The sequence below is a fragment of the Lipophrys pholis genome (genome assembly GCF_963383615.2).
Source record: "Lipophrys pholis genome assembly, chromosome: 12".
In the NCBI taxonomy this organism is placed as follows: domain Eukaryota; kingdom Metazoa; phylum Chordata; class Actinopteri; order Blenniiformes; family Blenniidae; genus Lipophrys; species Lipophrys pholis.
Window position 1 is genome coordinate 2,253,427 of NC_137641.1, and position 19,021 is coordinate 2,272,447.

General features: G+C 45.8%; 1 protein-coding gene across 1 annotated transcript; it reads left to right on the forward strand.

The window, feature by feature from the left end:
- Window positions 1–182: 182 nt before the first annotated feature.
- On the forward strand, window positions 183–18,766 carry cops4 (COP9 constitutive photomorphogenic homolog subunit 4 (Arabidopsis); the record flags this gene model as incomplete). The annotated part of the gene is given in 12 exon segments (XM_080476586.1): window positions 183–248; window positions 250–257; window positions 1,648–1,727; window positions 2,289–2,440; window positions 2,516–2,593; window positions 2,595–2,620; window positions 10,644–10,797; window positions 11,212–11,362; window positions 11,458–11,628; window positions 14,654–14,769; window positions 17,610–17,694; window positions 18,543–18,766. Coding segments are annotated over 12 exon segments (1,221 nt in total). The 3' UTR covers window positions 18,677–18,766.
- Window positions 18,767–19,021: the final 255 nt, after the last annotated feature.

The following is a 19,021-nucleotide window of genomic DNA, read 5'->3' on the forward strand; positions in this document are numbered from 1 at the left end:
GTCTATTGGACCTTTAGTAAATGTTCATTGTAAATAAAGTTGTGTATAAAAAGAGACTACGTCACCCTGCGTCAGACGGAGCGCGTTCAGCCATTTGTGGAGGTGCTCCTGGCCCCGCCCCCTCCCCGCCGCTCCGGAGTCTCAGTATAAAAGCCCGGGTGTCGAGGGGACTCTGGGCAACAATGGCGACCGAAGTGCGGCAGGAGCTCGCCCAGCTCATGAACTCCAGCGGATCGCACAAAGATCTCGGCTGCCAAGTACGTACCGCCGCTTGCCGACGAGTCCGTCCTGATAAAGTGTCCCAGCGGGGGGACGCTGTCCTCACAGATAGACCAGCTCCCTCAGCCAGGCTGACGCTAGCCTAGCCACGTTAGCTTTGACAGCTTCACTGTTCCTCATCTTGAACAGAATTTAAAATTCTTTAAGTACAACTGGGAATCTAATAAACCACATTCCAGGAGGCAAACTAATGCTGACCTCCTGTAGGAGGATAATACCCCCGCTAAGCAGCTGAGCAATACTAAGGCTTACTGTAATGTGTAGCAGCAATCTCATTCAAAACAAGCTCAGCGTCCCAACTTTTCTGGAATGATTGAGTCGGTGGAGAATCAAGCACAGTTACATATTTATTTACACTGTCATGAGATGAGCGGTGTAATCGGTGCATGTGGGGTTGTTTGTGTGGCTGTGATGACCTGTGTTTACATGTAAGGACCTGTGATGACCTGTGTTTACATGCAAGGACCTGTGATGACCTGTGTTTACATGCAAGGACCTGTGTTTACATGCAAGGACCTGTGTTTACATGTAAGGACCTGTGATGACCTGTGTTTACATGCAAGGACCTGTGTTTACATGCAAGGACCTGTGTTTACATGTAAGGACCTGTGTTTACATGCAAGGACCTGTGTTTACATGTAAGGACCTGTGTTTACATGCAAGGACCTGTGATGACCTGTGTTTACATGCAAGGACCTGTGTTTTCCTGTAAGGACCTGTGTTTACATGTAAGGACCTGTGATGACCTGTGTTTACATGCAAGGGCCTGTGTTTACATGTAAGGACCTGTGTTTACATGCAAGGACCTGTGATGACCTGTGTTTACATGCAAGGACCTGTGTTTTCCTGTAAGGACCTGTGTTTACATGTAAGGACCTGTGATGACCTGTGTTTACATGTAAGGACCTGTGATGACCTGTGTTTACATGCAAGGACCCGTGTTTACATGCAAGGACCTGTGTTTACATGGAAGGACCTGTGATGACCTGTGTTTACATGTGATGACCTGTGTTTACATGTAAGGACCTGTGTTTACATGCAAGGACCTGTGATGACCTGTGTTTACATGTGATGACCTGTGTTTACATGTAAGGACCTGTGTTTACATGGAAGGACCTGTGATGACCTGTGTTTACATGCAAGGACCTGTGTTTACATGCAAGGACCTGTGTTTTCCTGTAAGGACCTGTGATGACCTGTGTTAACACGTAAGGACCTGTGTTTACATGCAAGGACCTGTGTTTACATGCAAGGACCTGTGTTTTCCTGTAAGGACCTGTGATGACCTGTGTTAACACGTAAGGACCTGTGTTTACATGCAAGGACCTGTGATGACCTGTGACTTGATAAAGTCTATAATAATTTCAGGTACCGACAGATTCTGGAGAAAGCGGTTCAGTTCACAGACGCAGACCAGCTGGAGTCTCTGAAGGCCTTCGTGGAAGCAAGTACGTTCTGCCTCTCTTTCTTTTTCTGCACGGGGGGGTTACAGTGTGTGTGTGTGTGGGGGGGGGGGGGGGGTAAAGTGTGTGTGTGTGTGTGTGTGTGTGTGTGTGTGTGGGGGGGGGGGGGGGTTTAAAGTGCGAGTGTGGGGGGGTGGGGGGATGAAGAGGGAAGGAAGGAGAAAGCTTGGGGAGGGCTGTAATTGTTTGGTTTTCTTGAAATATCTAAAAAAAATGAAACAAAACAAACTAATAAGTAAATAAATAATGAACCAATATATCTGAAAAAATATTATCCATCATGTGTTTTCTGCGTCACAGCAAAGAAACATTTAGAATTTGAAGGTTATTACGTTTCTGCGGTCCAACCCGCTGCAGATGGAACTTTCTGATTCCTGAACCTTCATCTGATTTTGACGCCTCTGATTTCAGGGGTCAAGCATTTCTTTATGTCTTAAAAATCCGTTTGTCAGCATTTAATTAATTCATGTCACAAAACTACTTGGTTCTATTATTTACATTCCCGGGTCCGTTCTTCTGCCCCCCCCCCCCCCCCCCCCCCCCAAGTGGTGAACGAGAACGTGAGCCTGGTGATCTCCAGGCAGCTGCTCACAGACTTCTGCACTCACCTGCCCAACCTGCCCGACGCCACCGCCAAGGCCGTGTACCACTTCACCCTGGAGAAGATCCAGCCCCGGGTCATCTCCTTCGAGGAGCAGGTACACAACCTCCCCCTCCCCCCCCCTCCCTCCCTCCCTCCCTCCCTCCCTCTGAATCCTGTCCTCCGTCTGCAGGTGGCGTCCATCAGGCAGCACCTCGCCACCATCTATGAGAAGGAGGGCGACTGGCGGAACGCCGCTCAGGTCCTGGTGGGGGATTCCTCTGGAGACGGGACAGAAGTGAGTCTGGGGGTCAAACAGGAAGTACAACACCTGGGGCCTCGTTTATAAAGGTTCCTGAAGCATAAAACAGGTCCTGAAAGATACGTACGCCACTTCCCACACAAAGTTTGTGATCTATAAAAATAAACTTTGCTGGAGAACGTTGGTACCGGTACGCAAACTTAGACCCTTGAGCAGGACATTCTGGAGACGGGAACCTGCAGCGCTGATGGTGAGGTGGAGAATTGAACCAGATTCACTTCATACATTTAATATCTTCAAAAGTCAGACTTTCAGATCGACGTAATCATAAAGAGCCAAGCTGCAGAGTTCTAGATGTTTCTTTAGTGGAACATTACTGCTGAATCAGCAGATCCATGTTCATCGGTCCTAGATTCATCTTCACATGATCCAGAGCTGATCGAAGTGATTGATTATCAATGGTGACAAAGTGAGTAACAATCACTCTCATTTCACAGTAAACACATAAATACACAGTCGTGAGTAAAGCTGCAGTGATACTCTGGTGTTGAGCCCAAAACTCTGAGGACGTTCCAGCTGCTTTTAGTAGGATTTACTGCTATAAGGTACAAATATACTAAACTGTATGTACACGGTAACAATATACTAAACTGTATGTACACGGTAACAATATACTAAACTGTATGTACACGGTAACAATATACTAAACTGTATGTACACGGTAATAATATACTAAACTGTATGTACACAGTAATAATATACTAAACTGTATACACAGTAACAATATACTAAACTGTATGTACACGGTAATAATATACTAAACTGTATGTACACAGTAATAATATACTAAACTGTATATACACGGTAACAATATACTAAACTGTATGTACACGGTAACAATATACTAAGCTGTATATACACAGTAACAATATACTAAACTGTATGTACACGGTAACAATATACTAAACTGTATATACACGGTAACAATACACTAAACTGTATGTACACGGTAACAATATACTAAACTGTATGTACACGGTAATAATATACTAAACTGTATATACACGGTAACAATATACTAAACTGTGTACACAGTAACAATATACTAAACTATGTACACAGTAACAATATACTAAACTGTGTACACAGTAACAATATACTAAACTATGTACACATTAATAATATACTAAACTGTATATACACGGTAACAATATACTAAACTGTGTACACAGTAACAATATACTAAACTATGTACACAGTAACAATATACTAAACTGTGTACACAGTAACAATATACTAAACTGTATATACACAGTAACAATATACTAAACTATGTACACAGTAACAACTAAAGTGAGTCTCATGCAAAAGAAACTGCAGTTGAGAAGATTTACCAACGGTTCCATGTAAAATAAAGAACTTATAGATTTGTTATTGATATTTTATTATTATACATACCTGATACAGTATATTTAGTATATTTTTACGTTTTGGCTGTAAATCCTGATAAAAGCGGCTCGCGGTACGGTCATGAGCTGTGGACGCTCTGCTGCTGCAGACAGACGACCTCCTCCACCCTCCTCCACCCTCCTCCTCCACCTCCAGTGACTGAGGATAAAACACAAAGTCCACTGAGTCTTTTCACCGTCCCTCTTCAAATATTTAATTTAGACATTAAATAAACAGAGAAAACTGAACTTTATCAGTCTGCTGTGTCTCCAACTAAATGTCTCCTTCCTCTACGACACTCTGACACACGGTGGCGTCACTCTCCTCCATGAGGTCACTCTCCTCTGACCACCATGATGTCACTCTCCTCCATGATGTCACTCTCCTCTGATCACCATGATGTCACTCTCCTCTGACCACTATGATATCACTCTCCTCCATGATGTCACTCTCCTCCATGATGTCACTCTCCTCTGACAACCATGATGTCACTCTCCTCCATGATGTCACTCTCCTCTGACCACCATGATGTCACTCTCCTCCATGATGTCACTCTCCTCTGACAACCATGATGTCACTCTCCTCCATGATGTCACTCTACTCTGACAACCATGATGTCACTCTCCTCCATGATGTCACTCTCCTTTGACAACCATGATGTCACTCTCCTCCATGATGTCACTCTCCTCTGACCACTATGACGTCACTCTCCTCTGACAACCATGATGTCACTCTCCTCTGACAACCAAAGTGTCACTCTCTTCTGACCACCATGATGTCACTCTCCTCCATGATGTCACTCTCCTCCATGACGTCACTCTCCTCTGACAACCATGATGTCACTCTCCTCCATGACGTCACTCTCCCCATGATGTCACTCATCTCGATTATGTCACTCTCCTCCATGAGGTCACTCTCCTCCATGATGTCACTCTCCTCTGACAACCATGATGTCACTCTCCTCCATGATGTCACTCTCCTCTGACAACCATGATGTCACTCTCCTCCATGAGGTCACTCTCCCCATGATGTCACTCATCTCGATGATGTCACTCTCCCACATGATGTCACTCTCCCCCATGATGTCACTCATCTCGATGATGTCACTCTCCTCCATGATGTCACTCTCCTCCATGACGTCACTCTCCTCTGACAACCATGATGTCACTCTCCTCCATGACGTCACTCTCCCCATGATGTCACTCATCTCGATTATGTCACTCTCCTCCATGAGGTCACTCTCCTCCATGATGTCACTCTCCTCTGACAACCATGATGTCACTCTCCTCCATGATGTCACTCTCCTCTGACAACCATGATGTCACTCTCCTCCATGAGGTCACTCTCCCCATGATGTCACTCATCTCGATGATGTCACTCTCCTCTATGATGTCACTCTCCCACATGATGTCACTCTCCCCCATGATGTCACTCATCTCGATGATGTCACTCTCCTCCATGATGTCACTCTCCTTTGACAACCATAATGTCACTCTCCTCCATGATGTCACTCTCCTTTGACAACTATGATGTCACTCTCCCCATGATGTCACTCATCTCGATGATGTCACTCTCCTTCATGATGTCACTCTCCTTTGACAACTATGATGTCACTCTCCTCCATGATGTCACTCTCCCCATGATGTCACTCTCCTCCATGATGTCACTCATCTCGATGATGTCACTCTCCACCATGATGTCACTCGCCCCATGATGTCACTCTCCCCATGATGTCACTCATCTCGATGATGTCACTCTCCTCCATGATGTCACTCTCCTCCATGATGTCACTCATCTCGATGATGTCATTCTCTTCCATGATGTCACTCTCCTCCATGATGTCACTCCCCCCCATGATGTCACTCTCCCCATGTCACTCTCCTCCATGAGGTCACTCTCCCCATGATGTCACTCATCTCGATGATGTCACTCTCCTCTATGATGTCACTCTCCCACATGATGTCACTCTCCTCCATGATGTCACTCTCCCCCATGATGTCACTCTCCTCCATGATGTCACTCTCCTTTGACAACCATATTGTCACTCTCCTTTGACAACTATGATGTCACTCTCCTCCATGATGTCACTCTCCTCTGACAACCATAATGTCACTCTCCCCATGATGTCACTCATCTCGATGATGTCACTCTCCTCCATGATGTCACTCTCCTTTGACAACTATGATGTCACTCTCCTCCATGATGTCACTCTCCTCTGACAACCATGATGTCACTCTCCCCATGATGTCACTCTCCTCCATGATCTCACTCTCCCCATGATGTCACTCTCCTCCATGATGTCACTCATCTCGATGATGTCACTCTCCACCATGATGTCACTCGCCCCGTGATGTCACTCATCTCGATGATGTCACTCTCCTCCATGATGTCACTCTCCTCCATGATGTCACTCATCTCGATGATGTCATTCTCTTCCATGATGTCACTCCCCCCCATGATGTCACTCTCCTCCATGATGTCACTCTCCACATGATGTCACTCTCCTCCATGATGTCACTCTCCTCTGGCCTCCACCTTCAGATCAGCCTCTTCTCCTCCACCTCTACAGTCACTGATCTCTCTCACTCTCTCACTATTTCCATCTGTGACGACGAGCTGCTGATGACTGTTTTTTTCTTTTATTAGTGATTCCACTACTGTGACACCAGATGAGATCGTCTCCTGACCTCCACCTCCTCCATCACTATTTCTTTCTCCATGAAATTCTTTTTCTTCGTCTTTTCTTTCAGGATTTAGTGTCAAATGCCGGCGATCGACAGGCTGATTGAGATGTAAAAATATTGACGAGGCACTTTGCATCGACCATTTATGGTAGAAAGTGGGCGTGTTGAGGGCGGGGCCTGAACGGTCACCTTCCAGGTGGACTGGATCTAGAAAAGGGAAGTGCATGTGATCCAAATTTTTTGTGGGTGCACGCCATTTTCTGCTTTTGGGCGCTCAAACATTTTTGGTAGGAATCCTAAACAAGGTTTTATAAATGAGGCCCTGGTCTGTTAGCCTCACTGTAGTAACCACAGCCCTTTAAGTTACTAAAGGCCAATTCATCCTCCATAAGAATGAGAAGAAGGTTTGGCAGTGCAGCTTCCTGCCGAACAAAATGACGTAATTTCTTAGGAATTAGTTTGGGCCGTTCCAACCGTCCTGGCCGAACTATGTAGGAGCTGCTCTGCTGAAACTTCTGCTCTGCCGTGTTCCAGTTCGCTCATGACTATCAGTCATATTTTAATCATATTTAGTTTGTAACAGCGCTACTGCGTGCGCCGCAGCTCGTTAAAATGTCAGAGAGCAGGTTGACGTGATGCACCTGAACGCATCACCAACAGCTGTCAGCTCCTGTTAGAACCAGACCAACATGGCGATCAGACAAAAACTCTCTTTTATTACTGAAACAGTTCAGAGAAATGTGTTTCTGAAAGCTCTGGAGGACAGAAATAAACTGCATTGAAAAGTTCAAACACCGCATCACAGACGTGTGGCTGCTGCGAGGGGGCGTGGCCTGCTGCAAGGGGGAGTGGCCTGTGCTGAGGGGGCGTAGCCTGTGAGTTTGGCAGCTTCTTATCGCTTCTTTTTCGCCAGGACTGTTCATAAACAAGGTGCAAGGTACAAGGTGTGCTTGGGGTTCTATGTACAAGGTGTGCTCGGGGTTCTATGTACAAGGTGTGCTCGGGGTTCTATGTACAAGGTGTGTTCGGGGTTCTATGAACAAGTTGTGCTAGGGGTTCTATGTACAAGGTGTGTTCGGGGTTCTATGTAGAAGGTGTGTTCGGGGTTCTATGTACAAGGTGTGTTCGGGGTTCTATGTACAAGGTGTGTTCGGGGGTGTGCTCGGGGTTCTATGTACAAGGTGTGTTCGGGGTTCTATGTAGAAGGTGTGCTAGGGGTTCTATGTACAAGGTGTGTTCGGGGTTCTATGTACAAGGTGTGTTCGGGGGTGTGCTAGGGGTTCTATGTACAAGGTGTGCTAGGGGTTCTATGTACAAGGTGTGTTCGGGGTTCTATGTACAAGGTGTGCTTGGGGTTCTATGTACAAGGTGTGTTCGGGGTTCTATGTCGAAGGTGTGCTTGGGGTTCTATGTACAAGGTGTGCTCGGGGTTCTATGTACAAGGTGTGCTCGGGGTTCTATGTAGAAGGTGTGCTCGGGGTTCTATGTAGAAGGTGTGCTCGGGATTCTATGTACAAGGTGTGTTCGGGGTTCTATGTAGACGGTGTGCTCGGGGTTCTATGTACAAAGCAAAGAGTGTCTCGTAGATCTCTGTAGGAGGAGTTTGTCTGATAGGCCACCATTTATTTAGATTCTCCGCTCTTTCCTTTAGTTTGTTTTTTATCTTGTATGATTTTCTCTGCAGGACTGTTTCGGGGGTAATCGTGGTCAAACCAGATCCGGTTTTCATTGACAAACACCTTCTTTCGCCAGGCTTGTTTAATGATCAGTTCTTTTGTTTTGAATTGTAGAAAGTTGATCACTATGGATGTCGGAGCGGTCCCTGGAGGGGGTTTCCTCCCAATGGCTCGGTGTGCTCTTTGTATCTGAAGGGCGGCTGAAGGGCGGCTGAAGCTCAGTTGTTAAGAGACGGTCGATGTATTTAATCATGTCGCTGCCTTCGGCGTCTTCGGACAGACCAAAGATTCAGATGTTGTTTCTTCGGGACCTCGTTTCTAGGTCTCTAATTTTCCCTCTCAGTGTGTGGGACAGTTCCCCTATCTCCATCAGCGCGTCTCTAGTCTCAGCCCCCCACTCCTCCAGCTCCGCGATCCCAGTCTGGGTCTCCGTTAGGGTCTTCTTCTGTGTCTGGATCTCCGTTTTACTTTCATCCAGTTTTTAGTGTATTTTGTGTTGAAAAGCAGTCATCTCCTGCTTTAGCTCTTGTTTGAATGTGTTGAAGTTCTCCTGGAAGTCGTGTTTCAGGCTTTGTATATCGCTGCGGATGCTAGCTAGCCCTGCTAGCAGCGCTTTCTCATGTTGCGAGGCTCCGTGTGTGGTCTTCTCCGGTTCCTCTTTGTCTTGGTTTTCTTCCATCACGTCAGGTCTGCCAACTGGTTCCTTCTCTTTGTCAGTGTCTGCCACCTTTCATATCAGCGGCGTAAAGTCCTAATTTTGAGATATAGTGCTCCTATCTCGAGTTGGGGAGCTCTTTCCTGTGCGCCTGGCTGCATCGCCATCTTACCGGAAGTCCTTTCACTGCAGGAGTTCTAAGCCGTGTGGATCTTTATTTTCTTTACCTTCACCAATGAAAGGGAGAATGTTTTCAGGTGTGTATTTATTTATTGCTTTGTATGTATTTTACCAACTTTCCTCAAAAACTATTAATCTAATTGGCAATGACATCTTCAATGATGATTTGTCGTCATCCAAAGACCAATCCATTAGATTTTTGGACGTTAACGACTTTGTTTCTGAATAAATCCCAAAGAAGTGTGAAAAAATGTCTCATACAAAGTGGGTGAGAGAGGAACCTCATGAAGGAGATCAAAGGAGAGCTGTTGCCATGGAGACACTCTCTGCTCAGTGTTGCCCACAGTGATGTTTGGTCAGTCCCGCTAACAGATGTGGCGTTGGCAAAGGTTTGCGCTCTACCGAGTGTAACTCTATTTTAAAGTGATTGTACAGACGGGAGACGGAGGATCTCCTCACACAAGCCCAGAGTGAGTGAGTGAGTGAGTGAGTGAGAGAGTGAGAACAAAGATACACAAACACTAAGAGTTTTATCACTGTTGATGAAGTATTTTGTGATTCTGAGGAGGACGACGATTGATCAGCCACAGAGCACAGCAGTTCGGAGTTACGTGATGCACCTGAACGCATCACTCAGGACCACGTAAAGCAGCACATGACGGCTACAATAGCAATGAGGTCAGGAAGACAGAAATATCACTTTTAGGGCAAATTCTGAAGAAGCAGAGGCGCTAAAAATAGCGCAATTACAGGTGGAAGTAGAACCTGGAGGCATGAAGCACATTGACCCTTAAAAACACATGTCATTGTTTAAGCCGCGGGGTTCGAAGCGTGTGAAAAAAGTAGCAGCTTATGGTCTGGACATTACGGTGTTAACACAAATCCCAACAATTCCAACGCGGCTTTCAGCTTTAACCAATCCCAGCAACTTTTCTGCAATTTTGACCAATTGTAGCTAATCTAACTGTGACGTCGGGGAAAAACATGTTCATTTCCACATTTCACGTTTATATCAATATTTCGTCACGTTTACCAACCAAGAGTACGGCTGAAGACAGAGTTTCTAAATGTAGAAGAGAAACTTTCTCTAATCTCACCGCAACAAAGGCCATAAAAAAACCCACTGCAGTCTTACTTTCTGGAATAACTCGAGCAAAATCAGGGATTTGGCGTCACAACAATCATTAAAAAAGCCGTGAAATCCTGGAGAAACTGACTCGCCGGTACATTGAGGGGTTCATTTTACTGTGTCTCCGAGCTCTGTTGTGTAAACAAACCCCCAAAACACTATGAAGGTTTTTACTTGATATCGTTGCCGTGTAAATAGGCTCTGAATAAAAAAAAATAAACTTTCTGATTAAGCCCTGCCCCCCGTGAACCAATAGCAGCTCAGATTTGTGCGTCTGGTCCCTCAGGCAGTACAATGTGGACTACAAGCTGGACACGTACCTGAAGATCGCCCGCCTCTACCTGGAGGATGACGACCCGGTCCAGGCCGAGGCCTACATCAACCGGGCATCGCTGCTGCAGAACGAGTCGTCCAACGAGCAGCTGCAGATCCACTACAAGGTACCAGGAGGTCCCAGAGCGGGGGGGCAGGAGCCAGACTGGTACCCAGGAGGTGCCAGAGGGGGGCAGGAGCCAGACTGGTGCCAGGGAGGTTCAAGAGGGGGCAGACTGGTACACGGGAGGTCACAGAGGTGGCAGGAGCCAGACTGTAGCATCCGTTAGCCTCTACGTTAGCTCCCACATTAGCACAGGCAATGCTAACAATGCTAATGCACTAATCACATAGTATCCACTTCCTTCTACATCAGCACGGCTAATGCTAAGGCTTTACTAACCGTTAGCTCAACTGATGCTGACACTGAAAGTGTTGCCACATTGTTCAAGTTACCAGTCATCAGATTACTCCCAGATGTTGCTGACCAAGTAAACAGCTGTGTACCTGTCCGGGTTATTAGTAATCAGATTACTGTGCAGGTGTGCTACGCCCGGGTCCTGGACTTCAGGAGGAAGTTCATCGAGGCGGCACAGCGATACAACGAGCTGTCGTACAAATCCATCGTCCACGAGAGCGAACGACTGGAGGCTCTGAAACACGCGTTGAACTGCACCATCCTGGCCTCCGCAGGTACCACACACACACACACACACACACACTCTCACACTCACACTCACACTCACACTCACACTCCTAACCGCAGTGTGTGACGGTGTGTGTTCCAGGGCAGCAGCGCTCTCGGATGTTAGCGACTCTGTTTAAAGACGAGCGCTGTCAGCAGCTAGCGGCGTATGGCATCCTGGAGAAGATGTACCTGGACCGGATCATCCGCGGGAACCAGCTGCAGGAGTTTGCTGCCATGCTCATGCCCCACCAGAAGGCCACCACTGCCGACGGTGAGGGGGGTGCACACTCCCTGGGGGTTAGCATGTTAGCTCGTCAGTCTGCTAAACGTTGCTCTCTTTACACTATGAACTTCCTCTGGTGGCTCCATTAAACTGCGAAAAACAGAGGCTAATGCTAATGACAGACCCTGTGGATGGAAGCTAATGCTAATAGACAGTCGACCCAGATGAGTCGTGGTCAATGGTCACTTCCTGTTTGTTACAGTTACGTTTGTTCTGGTGACTTCAAGTTTGTTACCGTTACGTTTGTTACCGTTACGTTTGTTACCGTTACGTTTGTTACCGTTACGTTTGTTACAGTTACGTTTGTTGTGGCGACTTCCTGGTTGTTACAGTGACTTTCTGTTTGTTACAGTTACGTTACATTTGTCGCGGTTACTTTCCGTTTGTTAGAGTTACGTTACGTTTGTTGAGGTGACTTTCCGTTTGTGACAGTTATGTTTGTTGCAGTAACTTCACGTTTGTTTCAGTTACGTTACGTTTCTTACAGTAACTTCCTGTTTGTTACAGTTAAGTTTGTTACGGTGACTTCCTGTTTGTTACAGTTAAGTTTGTTACGGTGACTTCCCATTTCTTATAGTTGAGTTTGTTACAGTTACGTTTGTTGCAGTGACTTCTTGTTTTTTTACAGTTGCGTTTCGTTTGTTGCGGTTGCTTCCCGTTTGTTACAGTTACGTTACGTTTGTTGCAGTAACTTCCCGTTTCTTAGTTACGTTACGTTTGTTGCGGTTACTTCCCGTTTGTTACTGTTACGTTACGATTGTTGCAGTTACTTCCCGTTTGTTTCAGTTACTTCCCGTTTGTTGTGGTTACTTCCTGGTTATTTTGACTTCTTGTTTGTTACAGTTATGTTACGTTTATTGCAGTAACTTCCTGTTTGTTACAGTTACGTTACGTTTGTTGCAGTGACCTCCTGTTTGTTACAGTTACGTTACATTTGTTACGGTGACTTCCCGTTTGTTACAGTTACGTTTGTTGCAGTAACTTCCCGTTTATTACAGTTACGTTACGTTTGTTTCAGTTACTTCCCGTTTGTTGCAATTACTTCCCGTTTGTTTCAGTTACTTCCCGTTTGTTGCGATTACTTCCCGTTTGTTGCGATTACTTCCCGTTTGTTACAGTTACGTTATGTTTGTTGTGGTTACTTCCCGGTTATTGTGACTTCTCGTTTGTTGCAGTGACCTCCCGTTTGTTACAGTTACGTTACGTTTATTGCAGTTACTTCCTGTTACAGTTACGTTACATTTGTTGCAGTTACTTCCTGTTTGTTACTGTTACGTTTGTTGTGGCGACTTCCTGGTTGTTACAGTGACTTTCTGTTTGTTACAGTTACGTTACATTTGTCGCGGTTACTTTCCGTTTGTTAGAGTTACGTTACGTTTGTTGAGGTGACTTCCCGTTTGTGACAGTTATGTTTGTTGCAGTAACTTCACGTTTGTTTCAGTTACGTTACGTTTCTTACAGTAACTTCCTGTTTGTTACAGTTAAGTTACGTTTGTTGCAGTGACTTCCCATTTGTTACAGTTACGTTTGTTGCGGTTACGTATTGTCTAATCTGACAGATTTTCTCCTGTAAGACTGAGCAGCACTAACCCACATTGTTCAACAGTTCCAGATGTACTACAGAGAGTACACAGCTCTCTTCAGATGGGTGTTGCTGAATGACATCTACATGAGCAGGGACACTTCCAGAGTCTCACTTTGACTCTTACTGGATCTTAGTGCTGCTTTGGACACAGTTGACCACAACATCCTGCTGGACATGCTGGAACAATGATTGGAACTTCTGGTTCTGCACTCAGTGGCTTTAAATCCTCCTGGCAAGATGGCCACTATTCTGTGTCAGCAGCTGATTATTGATTATTTTATTTTGAAGTTGTGTCCAGGAATGTTGTTGGTAAATAAGGTTGAGTATGAAGAGCTTATTCAGTTGCGGATCTTGGGTTGGAGCGTGGGAGCGCACCACGTCTCGGCCGTTTTTTTCACACCTCTCGGAAACTGGAGCGCCAAAAAAAAAAAGGAACCAGAGCGCTGTTTTCCGCACTTTTGATTGTCCAAAACATCCCCAACCAAATCAGCTTCCGACCATCTGAACAATGTTGAAGAACCAAAGGATTTCTGAGCAACAAGATTCTGAGAAACTTCTTCTGCTTTCATTTTCACTAGGTTGATTATTGTAACGGCGTGTTTACAGGCCTCAGGACACAATCTGTCAGACAACTACAGCTGATCCAGAACGCTGAGGGTGGAGCACATTACACCAACACAAAGAGGGTGGAGCCCATTACACCACCACAAAGAGAGTGGAGCACATTACACCACCACAAAGAGGGTGGAGCCCATTACACCCCCACAAAGAGGGTGGAGCCCATTACACCAACACACTGAGGGTGGAGCACATTACACCAACACACTGAGGGTGAAGCTCATTCCCCCACCACACTGAGGGTGGAGCCCATTACACCACCACACTGAGGGTGGAGCACATTACACCACCACACTGAGGGTGGAGCTCATTCCCCCTGCTCCACCCTCTCCACTGGCTGCCTGTGTATCAAAGGACTTCAGAATGGTCCTTCTGCTCTAGAAAGCTTTGAAGGGTCTCGGCCTAAATCATCTCAGATTGACTTGTAGAAGATCAAAGCTCCAGACCTCTGAGGTCATCAGGAAGAGGTTGACTCACTGTTCCTACAGTCAGAAGAAACAAGGTGAAGCAGCTTTTAGTTCCTACCTCCTCACCTGTGGGACAAACTTCCTGAACACCTGAAGACTGCTGACACACTCACTTCTTTTAAATCAGGACTTAAAACATTCCTAGATGCACAGGCTGAATAAAATTAGACTCTACTTAGTGAACTAATCTTAATTAATCTCTTACCTTATTTATTATACTTTTCTTCATTATTTGTTTTAATGCATTTCTTTCATTTCTTTGTAAAGCACTGTGAATTGCCTTGTGTCTGAATGTTGCTCTATACATAACTTTGCCTTGCCTTGCCTTGCCTTTGCCATCCAGGCTCCAGCATCCTGGACCGAGCCGTAATCGAGCACAACCTGCTGTCGGCCAGCAAGCTCTACAACAACATCACCTTCGAGGAGCTGGGGGCGCTGCTGGAGATCCCCCCCGCTAAGGTGAGTCAAGCCCCGCCCCCTTTCACCCATGAACCAATCCCAGCAAAGCACTGCTGGAGATCCATGGAGCAGTGTTTTTTGAGCCAAGGTTCATTTTTTTCATTGAAAAAATCGCGAGGCACACCACCAACAAATAACGTTAAAAAACTATACTCCGTAGCCTTTATTAACAATTTAGTCATTCTCATCAAAGTATCTTAAATATGAATCAAATAAACACAAAAAGTACTTTATCATCTTTTATATTTCTTCTTTCAAATAAAAAGTGCACTTAACATGTCCACCTTAAAAATACAGCTTGAGCATAACAAATGCCACAACAATGTGGTCTTAAAGGTAGAAAACTTCAAAGTGTTTTGTAAGTTCTAATTCTGTCCAAAGGCTTCTATCAGCAGGAATACAGAAACACTCTGCTTATTCTGACAGAAGCAATAATATTTTGGAAAGATTTCACTTTTCCACACTGAGAAATATGAAGAGTTGCATGAACACAATGTCGATCTCAGTGTATTTTACTGACTCAGTGTGAAACCTGTTTGGATGAACAGTGCTGATATCCTGGCAGGAATTGAAGCTCTTCCTCAGCACCTCTCAGTCTCTCTCTGGTTTTACTTTGTACGGCAGTCAGGCTTGACAAGCTCACCTCTCACAGATGTGTTGTGGAAAATGGGAGAAATGTCATAATAGCTTTGTTTGCCGGAATGTGGAACTGCTTGATCAGCAAAGCTTTAAACCAGGCTTTGATCTCAGGTCAGTTGGTTCCTCCTGCTCCTTTCCAACACCAGCTGAGCTGTCTGGGTCCCGAACCCAGTCAGAACTGTCAGTGGAGGCTGAAGACAAATAAGATGACATCGTCTCCTCCAGAGTTTTCAGGTGTTTACCTTTTAGCTCACAGTGCAGTGTTTGTAAACATGCTGCCATTTCTTGGTGAGTGGGAGCATTTCAAGGTTGCCACTTTCCACATGTTGCCAGAGGTGCGCCTTTGAAGGGAAGCCATTTATTTTATCCGTACTTGTGAGCAGCGTTGTTTTCGTCAACGACGACGAGGACGAAATTATTTCATTGACGCCCCTTTTTTTCACAACGATAACGAGACGGTGACGAGCTAAACACGTCTCTCTTATGACTAAAGCGTGACGTTATACATGTGTTATACATGTGTTATACATGTGTTATACATGTGACGAGACGGGACTGAAACCTCAGTGCGTGGCCTGTCAGACGTTTCCTCCTATTGTGTGTGAAATCTGTCTGTCACAAGCCGGCAATGCCGCTGCGGCTACTTCCTTGTTTGGTCGCGCCCACCACCTAGCACGGCAGCACACATTTTCACAACACCACTGAGGGAGAATTGAGTTGATTAACGTTAAGCTGTGGATGGAGCATGGCCGCAGCCACATCGAAGGGGCCTGGTGGTCGGAGGATACACTCCCATTCCCATCCATCGGAGAGAAAGAGCGAGTGCATTGTAGAGGGAGACGCTGGTAACTGTGGCGACAAACTAGGTGGAAAGAACACCACCAATCTGAAACAGCACCTGAAGGCCTTCCACGCTGATGTATTCTCCAAGATAAGTTACAACTCGCCCTCTTTACAAGGCATACATAATACACTCTTAATTACATTGGCAGGTCGAGTTACTCATCCATTGGTAATATTTGCGGGATGTTCTGGACAATCGAAAGTGCGGAAAACAGTACTCTGGTTTCTTTTTTTATTATTATTTTTTTATTGCACTCCCACCCGAGAGCCGCAATTGTGCTTCATACTCGACCTTATTTACCAACAACATTCCTGGACACAACTTCAAAATAAAAGTCAAAACAACGTATTTTCATAACAATCTTCTCCCAACCGAGCTTGTACTTTGAAAAGAATACCGGATGCGCATGCTTAAATGACATGGCGTTTGCATCCATGTGAGAGTGACTCAGGCCCCGTTTCCACGACAACGAATTCGAGTGTATCTGCAAAACTTCCTTCCCTTTTGGGGGGTCCGTTTACACGACACCAGAGTTCTGATCCACTGTATCCGCAAAGTTTTTAATCCAGCTCCCAAGGTGGAAAGATTCTTTCACGGTGCTAATCCCTCCTGCAGAGACTGATGGAGGCTACAGAGCCTGTTACTGCTCATCTCCCCCTCCCTCCTGCTCATCCAGTTGTAAACAAACATGGCCGACCCGTAGTGGTATGACTCCCGGTCCATATTCTAGTTTTATCCTCCAGATCAGTAGTTTAATAGTTGAGACTCTCCCTGATATCATCCGATGTGTCATCAGTCCATGCGGATGTCAGGTTCTCTCCATTTTCTTCACCTTTATAGTGTTTTGTTCTCTGCACACGTCTGTGTAGTTTCATTACAAAATCAAACAACAGCGCCCTCCAGTGGCCCGGCAGACTAACTACATCGTCTCTGTGTCCGCTGCTGCAGTGGACACACTCCGTTTTTTAACGGATTAGGTGTTGTCATGTGAAACGTTGTCGTGTAAACAGGGCACATTTTGAAATGACTAAAATATGATTAAAACTAATCAGCATTTTCGTTCTTAAGACTCCTGGTTCCTGCATGTGCACTGCGGCGCTCCAGTATTACATGATTACGCTGCCAGTCACTACTACAGCGCAGACAGTCCACACTGCTGCATAAAGCAACTGTGTGTGTGTGTGTGTGTGTGTGTGTGTGTGTGTGTGTGTGTGTGTGTGTGTGTGTGTGTGTGTGTGTGTGTGTGTGTGTGTGTGTGTGTGTGTGTGTGTGTGTGTGTGTGTGTGTGTGTGTGTGTGTGTGTGTGTGTGTGTGTGTGTGTGTGTGTGTGTGTGTGTGTGTGTGTGTGTGTGTTCAGGCAGAGAAGATTGCCTCTCAGATGATCACAGAAGGACGAATGAACGGCTTCATCGACCAGATTGACGGCATCGTGCACTTTGAAAGTAAGTGTGATCACAGCTGCTCATAGTGACGCCCCGTTAATGTTTCAAGTGAAAACGCATCATTTCGTTTCAGAAAATGTTTTGCATTTATGCAGAAACCATGAAAACAGTGTAATTTTCATGTTGGGCCACTAGTTGGTGCTATTGTTAGTTTTAGTACTGAAGCCACACACACACACACACACACACACACACACACACACACACACACACACACACACACAGAACAATGAGCTCTAAACATGAACACTAGGAGAACACAGACATTCTAGAGGACAGACCACCAAGTTGGATTGTTATTACGGTGACTGTGAGCACCGTTGTCATGTAAACAGACCCTGACCTGCTAACTCAGTCTGTCTACCATGAAAGCTCCTCAACATGGTGTAGTACACCTGCCAGGCCTATAGGTGGCGCTGTGACGCTGCCACAGAAATACAGCAGAAACAGAGAAGAAGACACGGAGCATGAAAAAAGGTAGAAAAGGACAAATCCAGCATGTGTCCTTATTAAAGCGACGAGCATCAGCAGCTCCTGCAGCTCCACCTGGAGCAGGTAGTCCGCCATGTTGGTGGTGTTAATGACGTCACGGAGAGGGAGGCGGGGTTATAGGTCGAGAGGCGGGGCCATGACATCATCGTTTTCAGCTAATGTGCGTCTTTGTCCGTCCACACGTCAAAGCCGAGGCGGAGTTTTCTAATTCCTCCTCTCTGGAACACGTTTAAATAAAACGTTTTCAGGCTCCTAAAACGTTGTGAGGACGATCAGACAGTAACCATGGTTACTTGAATTGGGGGCATCAGGTGGGCGGGGCCTCATGTCTGACCCTCTGGTCTCTGTGCCTGCAGCTCGGGAGCCGCTGCCCACCTGGGACAAACAGATCCAGTCTCTGTGCTTCCAAGTCAACAACCTGCTGGAGAAGATCCGCCAGGCGGCGCCGGAGTGGGCAGCTCAGGCCATGGAGGCCCAGATGACCCAGTAGACCCCCTCAGACCACCTGGATCCCCCACATGGACTCATTTCTCCACAAAAACTGAAAAAAATTTAATAAACTCCGAGTTGAGAAAAAGTGTCTGCATCTTGTTTCTGCTTCTTCACTGAAACATTTATTTTATATTTTATTTGTTTTTAATTTTTTAATTTGTGAAGGTCCGTCTTTATTGTTTATATAGTTTTTCCTAAAATCTTATTTATTTTTGATCTTATCTAGCTGCGGTATTTTGGGGTTTGGGGGTACTTCTGAGTATTTGGAATACCTGACTGTGCTGTCAGTAGTTTGACTCCAGCGCCCCCTCCTGGTGCTCCACCTGAACTGCGCCCTTGGTTT